Source organism: Acomys minous, assembly GCF_964271855.1.
Source record: "Acomys minous genome assembly, chromosome: 20".
Lineage (NCBI taxonomy): Eukaryota > Metazoa > Chordata > Mammalia > Rodentia > Muridae > Acomys > Acomys minous.
The window spans coordinates 9918809-9935726 of record NC_140502.1 but is presented as its reverse complement, the minus strand read 5'-3'; the positions used below and the strand labels follow the sequence as shown (position 1 = coordinate 9935726).

General features: G+C 41.2%; 1 protein-coding gene across 2 annotated transcripts in view; it reads right to left on the bottom strand.

Moving 5' to 3' along the window:
• Positions 1-466: 466 nt before the first annotated feature.
• Positions 467-16918, bottom strand: part of NLRP2 (NLR family pyrin domain containing 2) — a 49824-nt gene continuing 33372 nt past the window's right edge. The window contains exons 6-13 of one of the 2 annotated variants that reach the window (XM_084770702.1): positions 15020-15190; positions 12879-13043; positions 10998-11168; positions 9998-10015; positions 9845-9967; positions 6442-6612; positions 2619-2789; positions 467-831 (exon numbers count right to left, since the gene is read on the bottom strand). In XM_084770702.1, the coding sequence (XP_084626828.1) occupies positions 660-831; positions 2619-2789; positions 6442-6612; positions 9845-9967; positions 9998-10015; positions 10998-11168; positions 12879-13043; positions 15020-15190 (1162 nt within the window). In that variant the 3' untranslated portion in view covers positions 467-659. Of the gene's footprint in view, positions 832-2618; positions 2790-6441; positions 6613-9844; positions 10016-10997; positions 11169-12878; positions 13044-15019; positions 15191-16918 lie in introns of both variants that reach the window. The other variant, XM_084770701.1, reaches the window with a different exon arrangement.

Below are 16918 nucleotides of genomic sequence, written 5' to 3'. Positions count from 1 at the left end.
GTAAAGATGATGATGATGATGGTAATGATGATAAAATAATAATAAAATAATAAAAATAAAACAACAACAACAACAACAACAACCAGGATGTTCTAAAGGGACATGAAACATTTCATCCTGTACATCAAGCCTTTACACTTAGGAAGGAATCAACTCAGTGACTCAGAAAGTTTCCAAAACTGACCAAATATACTAGGCCCCTTCCTCCTGAAGCATACATCAGTAGTAGGCGCCCTGAGAGGCATTCTCAGACCAGAGGAGCTACCTGGAAGAGACTCTCCAACCTGCCCAACTGCCGGCAAGCTGTGCAGTGTGCTCCAGGTTGTCAGATTTCTTGAGCCATTCATTACACGTGCTGGGGGGGGGTGGGCTTCAGCAATGCAGCTGTCTTTGAGTCATTGCTACTTCTGGAAGCGATCCCAACGAAACTTCGGTTTACAGAGTTACAACCCATCAGTAAACACAGTTCTTCATGAATGCTTTCACCTTTATTTCTCAATATACCCACGATACAAACATTTCACATGCAACACTATCTAGTGACTTGGGTGTGTTTCATACACAGACCTGCGCGGAATGAAGGACAAAGACAGGTGGCCGAGCTACGAACAGATCAGAGAGGGTGCTCAGAGTGCCTTCATCCGCATCTTCCAGGCCCTCTACTTCTCTGGATGATAATGATTATCAATGGCCTCAAAAATGAAATGAGGGAGGGAAGATATATTTTTCTTAGAATACAGTTCGTCATTCTTAATGGTCAGTTGTGGATGTGTCATTTTCATGTTTTCGATCAGCGTCTGTATCCTGGGGTTTGTTTCATCAAATTTCAACCTAGGTCACAGCCGGGGGGGGGGGAGGAAAATTGTTGCTTCAAGGATATTCATTAAAGTTTTCCCACATGCCTTAAATGTCTCATGGGTCACTTTAGCACTATGCTGCAAGGTAGAACTGGATATTAATATTTAAAATTTTATTTTGGTATACGGCATATACATGTGTGCCCATGCATGTGTTGGTGGAATACATTCCTGTGGTTGCATATGGAGGCAGAGGTTGTCACAGGAATGTCTCTCTCAAATAAATTCTTTACCATAATGTTCCTTCCCTTTTTTTTTTGGTATAGAGTGTTTTGCCTGCATGTATGTATGTATGTATGTGTGCTACATGCATGCCTGGTGCCCACTTCCTGTGAGAGCTGAGAAGAGGGCATTAGATCATTGGAACTTTGTTCAAAGATGGCTGTGAGCCACTATACAGGTGCTGAAAACAAACCTGGCTCCTCTGCAAGAGCGACAAGTGATTTTTATTTCTGAGCCATCTGTTCAATTCCCCCCCCACCTGCTATCTTACTTTTTGAGACAGGGTCTCTCACTGACACCCTGGAGCTCACCATTTTGATTAAACCGGTTGCCTAGTAACCTACAAGAATCTTCCGGACTCCGTCTCCAAGTGCTGGAGTTATAGACCTGTATGGACACTCCTAGATTTTGAAGTGGGTGCTGGTGACTCAAACTAAGAGCGTCACATGAGCACAGCAAAAATTTTTTACCCACTAATGCTCTAGTCTCATCATGTTGTGCCTCATGTTGATATTAGCCTCAAACTCACTATGTAGCTATGGGTTGCCTTGAATTTCTGATCCTCCCACTTCCACATCCAGTTCTACGCAGTTATGGGGATCAAATTCGAGGCACCCATGAAGCCAGTATATTACCAACAGAGCTACACACTCAGCCCTGAAACCGATTTAATATGGAAATGATATCGTAGTACTGCAGAGACACTGCATAGCCATGGGGCCCTTCAGTCATATTTGAATCAGGATCTCTGACTAAAAGTGGAACCCATAGATTTGCTAGATCAAGCTGCATATCAAGTGTTGGGGACCTTCCTGTCTCTGCTTCCACACATTTGGGAGTACAAACATATACCTTCATAACTGGCACTTTATGTAGGCTCTGGGGTTTCCATGCTTGAATAGCAGATGCTTTATTATGTTATCTTCGCAGCCACTTGGAAAAATTGATTTGTGCTATTTGAGAAAGTATCTCATGCTGTAGTCTAAGAACGCTCAAAACTCACTATGAAAGCCCATGTGTGACAGCAATCTTATTTCAACTTCTCAAGATCCAGAAAAGAGGCTTGAACCATCACACCAGGCTCCCACTTTTCTAGAGACACCATGCTAGACTTGCAGTTTGTTTTCCCTAATAGATAAGTGTCTAACAATTGTGGCTTTTTGGCCTCCCAAATATTCACTCTGTAACTCAGTTTACCCACCAGTACAACAAGAAGGGTCAAGAAGAAGGTTGTTAAGATTTTTTTTCTGACCATTGGATGTGGTCAACTCAGGAGGCAGAGGCTGGCAGATCTCTGTGAGCTTGAGGTGAGCCTGTTCAACAAAGTGAGTTACAGGACATCCAGAGCTATACAGAGAAACCTTGTCTTGAAAAATTAAAAAAAAATATAGTATTTCTTGACTAAATAACAATGGGGGAAGCTGGTTGTTAGTGGCCGATGTCAAGAATGAACCATTCTATAGCACTGGGCGACTCCCTCCCACCAAAAAAAACTCCATTGTAGGAAGCACTATGAAATAGGAAATAGTAGATCCATACCTGAGTGTTTGAAGGGGGCAAATGTTATGTCCCAAAGCTCCACAGAATGACAGTATCGCATCAGGTCCCAAGTTGTTCTGAGCCAGGTCTAGAGTCTTCAGGGTGCTGTTTTCTGTGAAAGCCTCAGCGAAGTCACAGGCGCAGATGGGAGTGATGGAGCATCCACACAGCCTTGCAGACAAAACACAAAACTTATCTCATTAATTCTTACCTAGCACTGGGCTCTGCATACTTCAATACTCACCTTCTAGGCAAGCAATGCTTCCTGGTACAATAGTGGCATGGCAGTTAAGGGGCTTACCAACAACTTTCTGATTGGATTTGAGGATGCTACAAAGGAGGCATTTCTTGTACTGTAATCCTGGTTGAAAGTTTTCTAGTAGGTAACCTGCTGGTATTTCACTAGATGGCCACATTGTAACATTATCTTAGAAAAACTTCTGTTTATAACTACAGATCTGTATCTTCAAGTTTAGCAAGAGAAGCTTTTTTTTGTTTTTTGTTTTTGCCGTGACTCAGGTTATAAAGAAACTTATAAAACTTATCACAAGGCTGAGAATAAGAGATGAAGTGCTCAGCCATAAAGGGTCATCTTCATCAACCTCTCACCATTTAAGGCTCAGGGAACCACTGACCTCATGGCTTGCCAGGTGTTTGAGTGATAGTGACAGTTTTTTTTTAAATCATGACAGTCGTGTCTGCAGCAGATACATCTCATCCTGCTTCCTAAAATGCATGAATGAGGTGATATACAGAGGCGTTAGGGATGATTGGTATTGTGTAGCAATTTCCTCCAAGACAAATCATCCTGTCTTAAGCTCATTAAGACACAGGATGCTTAAGGCAGTTGTTCTCAACCTGTGGGCGAAACCCTTTTTTTGAGGGGTCAAATGACCCTTTCACGGGGATTGTCTAAGACCGCTGAAAAACGCAGATATTACATTACAGTTTATAAGGGTAGCAAAATTACCGCTGTGATGTAGCAACGAGTATAATTTTATGGTCGGGGGCTCACCATAATATGAAGAACCATATAAAGGGTTGCAGCATCAGGAAGGCTGAGAACCACTTAAGATTCTTTCTTGTAAAAAGAAATATTGGTGTCTGGAGTGCAATCCAGGGATCCTGTTTGGTTATTTTGTGTTATTGCTTGGGTACTGACAATTTAAAAAGCTACAGCATTTCTACTAAAACACAGAAACTGAACACTGTAGATATAAATATAGTAATATGTGTTATGGGCACAAGATGATAATTTAAAAAAATTATTTAATTACTTCTGGGTGAACTCACTCATTATGATCATTTCTACTTCAATCCATTTGTCCACAAATTTTAGGAATTCCTTGTTTTTAATAGCTGAGTAGTATTCCATAGTGTAAATGTACCACAGTTTCTTTATCCATTCTTCTACTGAGGGACACTTAGGCTGTTTCCATGTTCTGGCTATTATACTCAGTTATATCTGGACACTAGCCCAAGGGGCATGTCCCAAGAAAGTCTTCACTTACCAAGAAAGTGGGAAAGATGGGAAGACTTCCTATTGGGACTCTAGGTGAGAGAAGCAAGGGAGAAGGGGGAAATAGAAGGATTCAGAGGGTCCTAGAAGCCTACAAGTAGATCATTATGATGGGCAGATCTGGGTCCAGGGGTCTTGCTCAAATTATGGCACCAGCCAAGGACAATACATGCTGTCAACTTTGAACCCCTACCCAGATCTACCCAATGGACAGGACATTCTTCACAGTTGAGTGGAGAGTGGAGTCTGACTTTCACATGAACTCTGGTGCCCCATATTTGACCATGTCCCCTGAATGGGGAGGCCTGGTGGCACCCAGAGGAAGGATAGCAGGCTACCAAGAAGAGACTTGATACCCTATGAGCATATACAGGGGGAGGAGGTCCCCCTTAGCCGCAGTCATAGGGGAAGGGAGTAAGGGGAAAATGGGAGGGAGGGAGGAATGGGAGGATACAAGGGATAGGATAACCATTGAGATATAATATGAATAAATTAATAAACTATATTAAAATTATTTAAATAATAAGCTAAGCATGGTGGTACACAACTGTAGAACTAACTCTAGGAAACTGACTAGAAGATTGCAAGATTTAGGGCAGCCTGGACTATGTAGTAAGTCCTGTTTCTAAAATATTTGATGAAGTTTCTATGCAAGATGCAAGATGCAACATGATGACTTGATGTCTCTAGTGCATCAATGACCACACTATAGTCCCCAGACTTGTTTTCTTCATGACAACTGGAAGTTTTATGAATATTTCCTTTTTCTAAAAAAGATGTATTTACTTATTATGTAAAAAATGTTCTGCCTGCATGTATGCCTGCACCAGATCTCTCTATGGATGCTTGTAAGCCACCATGTGGTCACTGGGAATTGAACTCACGACCTTTGGAAGAGCAGCCAATGCTCTTAACTTTTGAGCCATCTCTCTAGTCACAATATTTTCTTTTCTACACCCCTAGGCCTAGGAAATCACTTTCTTAGTCTACATCTTACTTTCTCTACTTCTCTGCGTCTGGATTTTTAAGTTTTCCTGCCATTCACTGAAGATCCATTGATACTAAGCTGAGTATAACAACCCGAGTACCACCAACAGAGTGGCTTAAGGAAAGTGTGGAAAATAACCACATTGGAATATTGCTCAACTATAAATAGACAAGGAATCCTGGCACCTGTGAAAATGTGAGTGAACAGAGTATACATTCTGTTGAGCGAGAATCATAGGACCTCACTTCTTTGCCAAGTATTATCCTTCACTAGTCTCTCACAAGTTAGAGCTGTCATCAAGAGCATTTGATTGATGCTCCTAGCTTGTCTAGGATTTGTAGGACAGAATAAGATAAACTCCACTGGCCCGATGGAGGCCAGAGGAATTATGTCCAACTCCTATCTCTATAAACCTTGGGAGCTGAGGAGCAGTGGGCACTTCTGCTTGGTTTGATGCATCGTATCCTTAATTTTTTTAGAGGAGATATTTGTATGCACTGTTTATGTGCGTAAATGTATATGTGTATATGTTCATGTGTGAATGCACATGTGTGCCCTTGTGTGTGGAGGCCAGGGATTTGACATTGTGTGTTTTTAAAAAAATCACTTTCTACCTCATATTTTGATATAGGATCTTCTCTATGAACCTGGAGTTTGTGATTTGGGTAGATTGTCCGCCTATTGAATCCCTGGGATCCTCCAGTCCCTACCTTCCCACTGCTGACATTGTAGGCATGTGCCATCACACCTAGCTTTTTTATGTTGATGCTGAGAATCTTAACCCTGGTCTCATGATTACACAGCAAGGAATCATATCGACTGACTTTTTCTTTTACTTTACATGCATGGTTCTGTGCCCAAGGAGGCCAGAAGGAGGGAGCAGATCCCCTAGGGCTGACTCTTAACAGCCAATTTGGAGCCACCTGTTGTGAATTTGGGAATAAAATTTAGGTTCTTTGAAAGAATAACAAAAGCTCTTAAGTACTGCATCATCATCTATCCAACCCCTTGCCTGGTGACTTAAAAGAATACTCAACTTGTGCTGGAGAGGTAGACCAGTGGGTAAAGGCTTTTTTTTGTTTTTGCCAAGGATGCCAACCTGGGTTCGAACTCCAGGTCTCACATGGTAGGAAGAAAGAACCAACACCCTCATGTTGTTCTATTCACCTTTATGTATAAACCATAGATGCACATACTAAAAAAATGTGATATAGTACTCAAATGACTCAATACCTCTTTATTGCTCCTGAAAGCATCTGCTACACTTGAAAGCTCCTTTGGGGCACAAATTACAGTCCAAAAAAAGTGTGACTCACCACAGACTTTTCAATTGACTCTGAAATCTCTTCAAAGCCTCACACAGAAACCTTGCACCTGTGGTTCCAATGGGATTTTCCCCTAGATCCAAGTGCTCCAGGTTGGATTTTCGCTTGAACATCTTTGCAATATAGTCACAGCCTTTGCTGGTGATGTTACAGGACCACAGTCTGGGAAAAAATCACATGTATAGAGACAAAAGTAAGAATCAAATGAACCCCTTAATCCATTCTGGGATGATGCACCCAAACCATAACCTTCTACCTAAAGCCATGAGTTTCAGTCAAGCTTACAGACACTGGAATAAGTGAGATAAGAATGAAAGTAGGATAGGTTTCCATATAGGTGTTTTGAAACCTTCCCCTTCCATACAGAAATGGGAGGGGAGTTAATATGATCAAAATACATTATATATATGCAATCCTTAAAAAAAGAGGAAAATAAAATTAATTTGTATGAGAGGAAACCTCATGCTTGCCACTTTCAACTGAGACAACCAACCACCTGCGTCCAGAAGAAGGCAAAGACCCTAGAAGAGAATGAAGAGGATGCTTCATTTTAATGGATTCATTTTTTTCCAACCACCAAATACTTATGCTTATAGGGAAATGCAGCTCTTCTCCCCCACAAAGAAACAAGTAAATTTGTAGTACTTTATGGATGGAACATAGGTCAATGATAAGTTCCTAGCCTGGTGCCTGTAAGTAGGTGTCTAACAAACACTGACAATTATTATTTCATGGTTGTGTTTGGTTATCTTGGAGGGTACTTAGATTTATGTGGTGACTTTTTTTTGGGTCCAGGTCTCACTCTGTAGTTTAGGCATTATTCTCCTGCCTCTGACTTCTGAACGGTAATTTTACAGCACGGGTCACCATGCTTGGGATGATGGTAGTGCCTTCTGACAGAGACTGTAAGTTCAAGATAAGGCTAGTTAGGTGGGTAGGGTGTTCATGGTTTTGGACATTTAGTGTTTGAGTACTTACATAGTGTATTGCTGAGGAGTTCTTCCCTTCCATCCATTTCTAATAATATACTAAGTATTTAATCACATTTAAATAACCAAGTAGTTATCATACCCTGGCTGTTTAAAGTTATAAAAAAAAAGATAAGAAAAGCTGATAGCTTCCCTTCCTCCTCCTTTACTTCTCCCATTCTCCATCCTTTATTTATTTCATGGTGTTGAGGATGGATTCCAGGACCTTGTATATAAACTGCACTATTTGCTTTATCTTTTGGCCAACTTAACAGAAGCTGGAATCATCTGGGAAGAAGAAACCTCAATTGAGAAAGTGTCTTCATAAGATTGGCTTGTAGGCAACTCTGTAGGGCATTTTTTGATTAATGGTTGATGTGGGAGAGCCCCAGTGCACTGTAAGTGGTGCCGCTCCTGGCAAAATGGTACTGGGTTGTATAAGAAAGCAAAATGAGCAAGCCAGTAAGCAGCACTCCTTCCATGGTGTGTGCATCAAATGCTGCCTCCAGGTCCTGCTTTAACTTCCCTTAATGGTGGACTACAAGATGTAATGTGAAAAAGACACTGTGATAATAAGCAACTTGGGGAGGAAAGGGTTAATCACAGTAATGGGAAGAAAATGAGAGTAAACTGTACAGGTGATCCCAGACCAACAGAACCAGTGTTTAAATATTGGCGGTGACCCCTTGGTTACCAAAATAGAGTTGTTAATACTAAACAGATTTTTGCAGTACAGCCCAATTACTCTTTGGAAACTATATCTATGAAACTTCTCTTTGCAACAATCAGAGACCACTGCAGGACACCACAGCCAATCAAAATGAAGAGTTTTGAAGCCTAGTTCTGATGATCTATCTCCAAGAAAACTCCTGAACCTGAGGCTCAGGGAAGATTGCTGACGAGGGGTGGAAAGATCGAAAGAGCACGAGGATCAGGCAGTTTGCTATGAGATTGTGTCTCCTGGTAATGTCAGAAGCTACACCAATGAACTCTCACTAAGATGAGCCAGATAAGGATGGTACTAATAGACAGGCAAAACTAGACATGGAAAAGCCCATGAGGCCCCAACTCTATACAGAGAACAACAGGAAACTGAGAAAAGCTGGTAGCAGGGGACACGGTCTACCCTCAGGGACCACCAATTCGTTGTCCAGTGCCAAATGCTCATCCCTGAAAACATATCTACAAATAACGTTGTATGGCCCAAACATATATATATGCATGAAATAACAATCAGTTAAAAAGTGGCCATGAAACTGAAAGGCTGTGAGGAGGATATAAGGAAAAGTTTGAAGGAAAGAAAGGAAGTGAGAGAAATATTGTAATTATATTTAAATTAAAAAAATAAAAAAATATTATGTAAGAAAGAAAATGAATCCTATAGATTCTGGGATGAAACCCAGGGTTATATGGAGCTTGTCAACCATGCACACTTTATGTTACATAGTGGTAGGAACACAAGATTTGAAGAGGACATCAAGTCGGGTTTGGTGACACAGCACTTGGGGGTGTCTGAGGCAGGAAGATTGTTTTGAATGTGGAGCCAGCCTGGGGTACAGGAGTGAGATTCTGTCTCATAAAAAATATTGAAACAATGTAAGATCTGGGGCGGGGGGCGTGGAGGAGTGTGCTAAGAAATAATGTTCTCTGGACATGACATGGCTAATGTACACATGAAGTCCCAGCAGCTGTGGATACCTACAGAAGGGCGAGTCAGGCAAAAATACTGCATATATGGGGGAACAGTCCTGGGGACCTACCACTACTTAGAAGCTGTTGGTAGACAATGGCTTCTTGGGAGGGAGAGTCACTATCCTTTGGGAGGCGTCTACTGGCAGATTGTCAGTGTCCCAAGCGGATGCTCCCATTACCTGAGTGAATGTCTGTGGCACTAATTGGACTCAGTGGGACAAACTTTACAAAAATTAAAAACAAAAAGAAAAAAGTAAAAGGCAAGCATAGTGCAACATTCTCATAATTCAGGTATGTGGTAGGTGTTAAGGTCAGGATTTCCAAGTTAGTGAATTTAAGGCCAGCTTGGGATTCATAAGACACCATCTTAAACAAATCCAAGACGGAAGTCACATCTGGAAACAAGACTTCCCTCTCAATTCCCTATAAAATAGTAACATTACACATTCATATTCTGAATTGTGGAATACTGAAGCCATGGCTTTACTTACACTATATATAACTATTACCACTGGGATGCATGCACAGCCAATGCCATTTCTTATAGTTTATCACTCTCACGTGGAAGATCAATAGCACAATATTTGTTGTGGTTAGAATAATCGTGAATTACTTTCACATGTACCCTACTCCAGTGTGTACACACACACACACACACACACACACACACACACACACACACACACACACACACACACACCATCCCTTCAATGCTGCAGACAGAAAAGACTTACACCAGGGTCTGTAGTTTACATTTGGGGGAGCTTAATCTTTCACACAGATATTTTATTCCATCATCCCCAAGAGCGTTCTTGGACAGGTTGAGGTGTGTCAGAGTCTCGCTGACCATCAACAGAGAAGAGAGGTCCTTGCAAGAGACTTCAGTAAGGCAACAGTTCTCCAACCTGTGGGTGAATCACACAGCCGGACTGAACAGGAATGGCTCCATGAACAGTAAGTCTCAGAAGGGGGTGAAACTCACAGTGCTCCGCCCCTTTATATTTCAACTGTTGACTATGGTTAGACTTTCAGATTACAGAAATTAGACACAACTCTTAGTTCTGTCTCCTCTGTTGAGCCCACCAGGGCTTCAACACATAGCTCCAAACTGAGACTCACAGATGACCCTAGTAAGTCTTGGTGGGTCACAACACAAAATCAATAGGTGTAAGTGACACACTTGTGTGGGAAGGACATATAGACTGGGAGGTGGGGGTGAGAATGTGAGTTTGCATAGTGTACATGTGTAAAACCATCAAAAAAATCCCACCTAAAATGCAAACCCCAAACCGAACAAACAAACAAACAAACCAAACAGCTATTAAAACAGGAGAGGACATTTCCAGCCATCTCCATCTGGTAAAGCCCTCAAGTTTTTTGTTGATTTCCATCATATAGTCATGAGCCCATGAGGAAAGCACTTATAAGATCTTTATAAAGACCAAGCCAGCAAAAATCCAGGGAGGGGGACAGCTCAGTAGCTATTGGCAGATGTTGGTTTCTGTGGCAGAAGGGTCACATTTTCTTTAGGGAGGTGGCTCTGAGAGGTGACCCATGCTCCAGTAGATTGTTCTAGTCCCCTGTACAATAAGTAGACTCAGCGGGTTTAAGCAAAGAGCATATGAAGTTAGGAGGGGCCAGCAATGCATGCATGGAGAGAATTCAGAGGAGAGAAAATGAAGAATGAATTTTTATCAAACGACACACACATATGTGCGTACGAAATTCTTAATAAAAACGAGAAGAGCCAGTATAGAATCAAAAAACTCAGAAGCAGGTGTTTGCATCTGTGGGCAGACTCATATGGGTTGCCTGGTTAAGTGTGGTGTTAACATCTTCTCTCCTATCTATAGCTCGGACTCCACAGATAGAGGAGGAGACACTTACGACACCCTGTGCAGTTTGTATTTTTGCCGCTTCCAAGCCTCACACAGCAGCTTGGCACCCTTGTCTAAGAGTTCATTGTCCGCGAGGTCCAGACAAGTCAGGGACTTATTGATGTTTAGGGCCTGGAAGAACTCAGTCCATTTCTGAACAGCGGGAGAACAAGACGCCAGCCTATGAGAGAAACGGGAGAAAGTTTGTTCTGAATGGTCTGGAGAGTGACATAGGGCAGCTGTTCTTATTCTTTTAATTAATATTTCATATGTATATAGTAATACATATAATGTATCTTATTCTTACCTGAAGCCAACTTCTCAACATATTTCTATCCTCAATTCATGTTCTGTTTTAGCTGAAGAGATATAGGCAGTTGATGGCAGCGAGGGGAGGAAGAGTCACATTCTCTTTGGTGTTGTGGCCACTGGTAGGTGGCCCATGCCTCCAGGATGGCCCCATATCCTTGTACATGCATGCAGTGCTAATTTTACCGCCATAAATTTATGAACATATATGTTTTTTAAAAAATTTATTAATATCCCCTCTCTTCTTTTAAGATTTATTTATTACTTATCAGTGCTCTGCCTGCATGTATGCCTGCAGGCCAGAAGAGGGCACCAGATCACATTATAGATGGCTGTGAGCCACCATGTGGTTGCTGGGAATTGAACTCAGGACCTTTGGAAGAGCAGCCAATGCTCTTAACCTCTGAGCCATCTCTCCAGCCCACACATATGGTTTTGGGACAGCATTTATCTACATATACCCAACTAGTGCCAAACTCATTATGTAGACCAGGCTAGCCTGGAACTCAAGATCTCCCTGCCTCTGCCTCCCAAGTTCTTGAATCAAAGATATGCACCATCAAACACAATGTCCTATATTATTTGTGAGACTGGGTCTCACTAAATGTACTTCAACGATTCTAGGCATGTAAGAGATTTTTTATTACCTCCATTTTTACATTGGAAATAAACATTATATCATCTGACTGAATTTTTTAAGTTGATAACTCACATGGGATGACATGTAGACATCTGTGACACAGTAAAATATACTAAAGATAATTAAGAGCCTCTCTTTTAAGATCTACACTATAATTATACAACCAAGTTAAATATTATGTGAACTGCTAATTGCCTCCAAAATGACACAATGCTGAACTTTATGGAACTTTCTTTCATTTTGGGCATTAGATTATTCATTTCAAGTGAAAATAGAGCTTCAAATATTCAAGTCATACATGCTCTCCCCCGGATAATTCTCTCAGAGAAAGGAAAAAGGGGGTATTTTGCCAGGAGTGGTATTGACAGCAGTTACGACTTGTCTCATTAATTCATCCCCTAGTCCTTATGGGACGCATGTTATCCCCTCATTATTGACCTTGTTAAATGGGGAATGAATATCACATACCAGGGAATGCAGAGGTACAGTTTGTGACATTACACTATGTTCAAATATGGTCATGTTAGGATCCACGCATCATAGGATGGGGGTGGCAGTATTAACTAGTAGACAGTATCCTAACGGCTGATATCCCAATCAAAGAGTGATGCCAGGGAAGGACTTAACTAATGCTCTGGAGAGTCTTTGCTGGGAATATGGGGTCTTCAATCTTATGTTCTGCATCATGACCCAAGAAGCATAGAACCACAACCACAAGAAAATGGACTGATAGGGCTGTTACTTGGATTCTAATAGTTTCTTGGTCACAGGGTTGTCATATATAAGTTATTCAGACCTCAGGGAGGAGGAAGATTGAATTTTTTGTCCATCTTCTGGTTCATGTGCCTCGAGTGTTTTTTTTTTTAAGAGTAGGCAATATTTCCCTCTAACTTGGATTTGAGATAGTCTTACATGACCAGAATTTCAGGGATGGAGACATACCTGAGAAACTGCAGTTTACATGCTGAATTTTTCAGGACCCCACACACTGAGGGAAGCACAGAGTTCGGGTTTCCACCTTGCAGAGTCAGATGTGAAAGGGCTTCATAACCATTAAAAATGAGGCACAGTTTCTTGTAAGCATCGTCTGGGGAAATGTTTTTGAGGCTGAGGAAAAGAACATAAAAGATGAGATCGTGAGCGCTTGTGAGATGGCTTGGTAAATGACAAGACTTGACACCAAATCTCTCAACCTCAATTTGATCCCGTGGACCCACATGGTTGAAGCAAAGAGTCAATTCGGCAAATTGCTTTGGTTTCCAGTCATGTACATATATATGTCACATGATAAATAATATAATAAACATAAATATAAAAATATAATAAAATATAAAATATTATAAAATTTTTTCAGGTTTTCCCCCTTTTTTTTCTCCTTTATTAATTTATTCTTGTTACATCTCAATGGTTATCCCATCCCTTGTATCCTCCCATTCTTCCCTCCCTCCCAATTTCCCCTTATTCCCCTCCCCTATGACAGTTCCTGAGGGGGATTACCTCCCCCTCTATATGATCATAGGGTATCAAGTCTCTTCTTGGTAACCTGCTGTCCTTCCTCTGATTGCCACCAGGTCTCCCCATCCAGGGGACATGGTCAAAGGTGAGGCACCAGAGTATGTGAGAAAGTCATATCCCACTCTCCACTCTACTGTGGAGAGTGTTCTGTCCATTGCCTAGATTTCTATACCTCAAGCTTTGGCCCCATTGACTAACATTTCTCTTTAGAAACTATCTGAAGTCATACTTTCTTTAATAATTTCAAACATATGCAAAATTTGCTACACATATATGTATATATGTATGTATGATAGTATATATGTACATACATGCCATATTCCACACAAATCCCCCTTTTTTTAAAAGAGTGAGACATTCATTTTCTTTGACGTGTTACCAGTGGGCACCTTTCCACAACCACTGTGTCTTGTGGAAGACTATGAGGAGTTCTTTTGTATTTATCCACATCTAGTGCAATCCTTAGTGGGTGAGAACTCTTCTTCTCAAGAAAGAATTAAGAGGTGTCAGAGAGGTGGCTCAGAACTTAAGAACACTTGTTACTCTTGTAGAGGACCCATGTTTGGTCTTCAGTATCCACAGGATGGCTCACAACTGTCTGACACTTTAGTTCCTAGGATCTTATGCCTTTTCCTGATTTCTATAGGCATCAGACATGCACATTATATATATACACATACATACATATATCTATGTATACATACATATATACACATATACACATGTGTATATATGTGTATATATACATATAAGTACACACACACACACACACACACACACACACACACACACACATATATTTAAGGAAATTTCCCTGAACCTGTTGTGACTCACATCTTCCTAGATTTAAGCCTTCTAGGCACAAAATGTACAGATGAACATCAAGTAAGACTGAACACTTTTCTACACTCTCCACTCATGCATTTACATATTTACTTTTCTGATAATATTTTAACAACACTGCTTTTGTTCCAATTCCATTCATGTTTTTGGTCATGAGCACACACACCTTTCCTATTGGCTTTCCATGCTCACACCTCAAAGCACATTGTCCTTCTCCCTTTCTACATCAGTGGCTAGCTTCCAGCCTCTCATGGTTCTGTGTGTCCTCTGGGGACAGCAGATGATCCATGTAGACACTGAGGCATCTCATGACTGAGGGAAGAAACTGCCGTTGACATCTGGGTCATGTGGAGGTCAGGGACACTGCTCCCCATTCGATAAGACACAGACAAATCTTCTCCCTCCAACAAAGAAATACATCACTCTACAGTGCCTGTAGAGATGGGGACTCTGTTCTAATCAGAACCCAGTGGTTTCCACAGTAGGACTCAAACTGCCTGAGGATCTTTATTTTTCTCATGGCATATGTGGACATCAAAAATGTGTTCTGTGTTATACTGAAGTTATTGTAGGGTCCTCTAGATAAAATTAAGGGCAGTTCTATGTAAAATACCTTTGTCTTGGGCACCTGGCTAGAGTCTGGGATATGAATTTGAGGATTTTTTCCAGTTTTAAAATTGTGAGCACTTTGGTAATATGCTACGGGGGTATCAGCTTGTACATACACCACTTTCTGCAGACGACAGGAAGCAGAGGCCAGCCTTTCACAAAGAACCTGTAGTGAAGAGCTGCTGAAGAAGCTTTCGCTGAAGTACAGAAAAACCAGTTTCTTGTTTGAATTAAACACGTCACAAAAGTCCGTCCAGAAAGTTAGCAGGTGTTGGTCACCCTGGGACCTACAGAAAAAAAACACCAAAGGGACTAATTTTTATTTCCTCATGGATTCATGTGTGCCTGCACACCCCCGTGCATCCTTAGGCATAGTCCACCTTTTTCATGAGGCAGAGTCTCTCATTGGTTTGGATTTCAGCAGGCAGGCTAGGCCAGCAGGCATTTAAGCTTTCACCTTCCATCCTCCCATCATGGAGATTACAGACATGCACTACCCTGTGTTTTGTGTGGGTTCCGATGGAGAAAACCCCCTCAATTGATGTTTTCCTCTCCCAGGTGACTCTAGTTTGTGTTTATCTGACAAAAATCAATCATTAAAGTTTTTTTGGTACTTTTATAACTTAACCCTCCACATGTACACACACACACACACACACACACACACACACACACACACACACTAAAATCTAGAATCAGTTCATGAGAGAGAGAGAGCACTGTATTTAGCTGAATCTGGCTCTTTTGCTTAGTAATTTCTAATTCCATTTGTTTTGTTCTATTAGTTCCCTTATGGCATTTTCATGCATAGTTTTAGCTGATTCTCTGCCTATATCCCTCATCTCCATCCCTACTATCTATACTTAAACCCCAATATTTTTGGGTATCCACACTTCCACTTTTATGTCACACGTTCTTTTATCAGGCTTTTAAAAATTACCATATGTCTGTGTAGAAGTCAGAGGATATCTTATGGGAACCAGTCCTCTCCTGGAACCACTGTATCCTAGGAATTTAATTCATCAGGCATGGCAGTGAAGCATCTTTCCTGTCCTCACATTACATGTGTTCTGTCATCTCCTTCAAAGCTCATTTTCCCCATTCATAGGTCCTTTTCTACTTTTCCATTATGGAAATGGAAATTAAAGGTATTTTTGAGGGCCTGGAGAGATGTCTCAGCAGTAAGATTACTTGCTGGTCTTTCAGAGGAACTGGATTCAATTCCCAGCACCTATGTCATAACTTACAACTGTCTATAAGCCCACTTCCAGGGGATCTAGTATTCTTTTCTTGCCTTCATGTGTGCTAGGCATGTACACAGTGCATAGGCATACATGCAGGCAAAAAATTTACACATGAATCATAAATCTTTGAATGTATACATTTTCCCTAAACCTGCCCTAACCTTATACTTTTCCCAACCTCAAACACCATTTTAATATTCAAGTTGTCTTTTTAAAGTTGGTATATTTGAGACTGTTCAGTATTTTTCCCTCTGGTTCAGCTTACTTCACTTTACATAATGTCTTCCATGTTAATGCAAATTACTAGATTTCATTGTTTGAAATGATTAAAGAAACCATGACTTCAGATAGCTTCTAAAGAGAAATGTTAGTCAATGGGACCAAAGCTTGAGTTGAGGTCTGGAAATTAGCACATCCTGTGATGTTATTATTATAGTATCTATATCATGATATATAATCCATCTTTGCTGCTAGAACTGGGGGTGGCTTGGGAGGGGATGGTTTAGGTGGTCTTTTGAGACGGGGTCCCACTATGTAGCCCCGGCTTTTCAACAACTCATCTGGAGGCCGAGTTGGCTTCAGTGCCTTCCATGTGGTTAGATTACAGATATATGCCACTACAAATGGCAGGAAAAATTTGACATTATTAATGATATTCTGCTATGCCACCAGACAGGAGCAGAGCCTAGCTGTCATCTGAGAAGTTCCACCCAGAAGTGGATCCAAACAGATGCAGAGACTCCCAGCCAAACGATGGGCAATGCTTAGGGA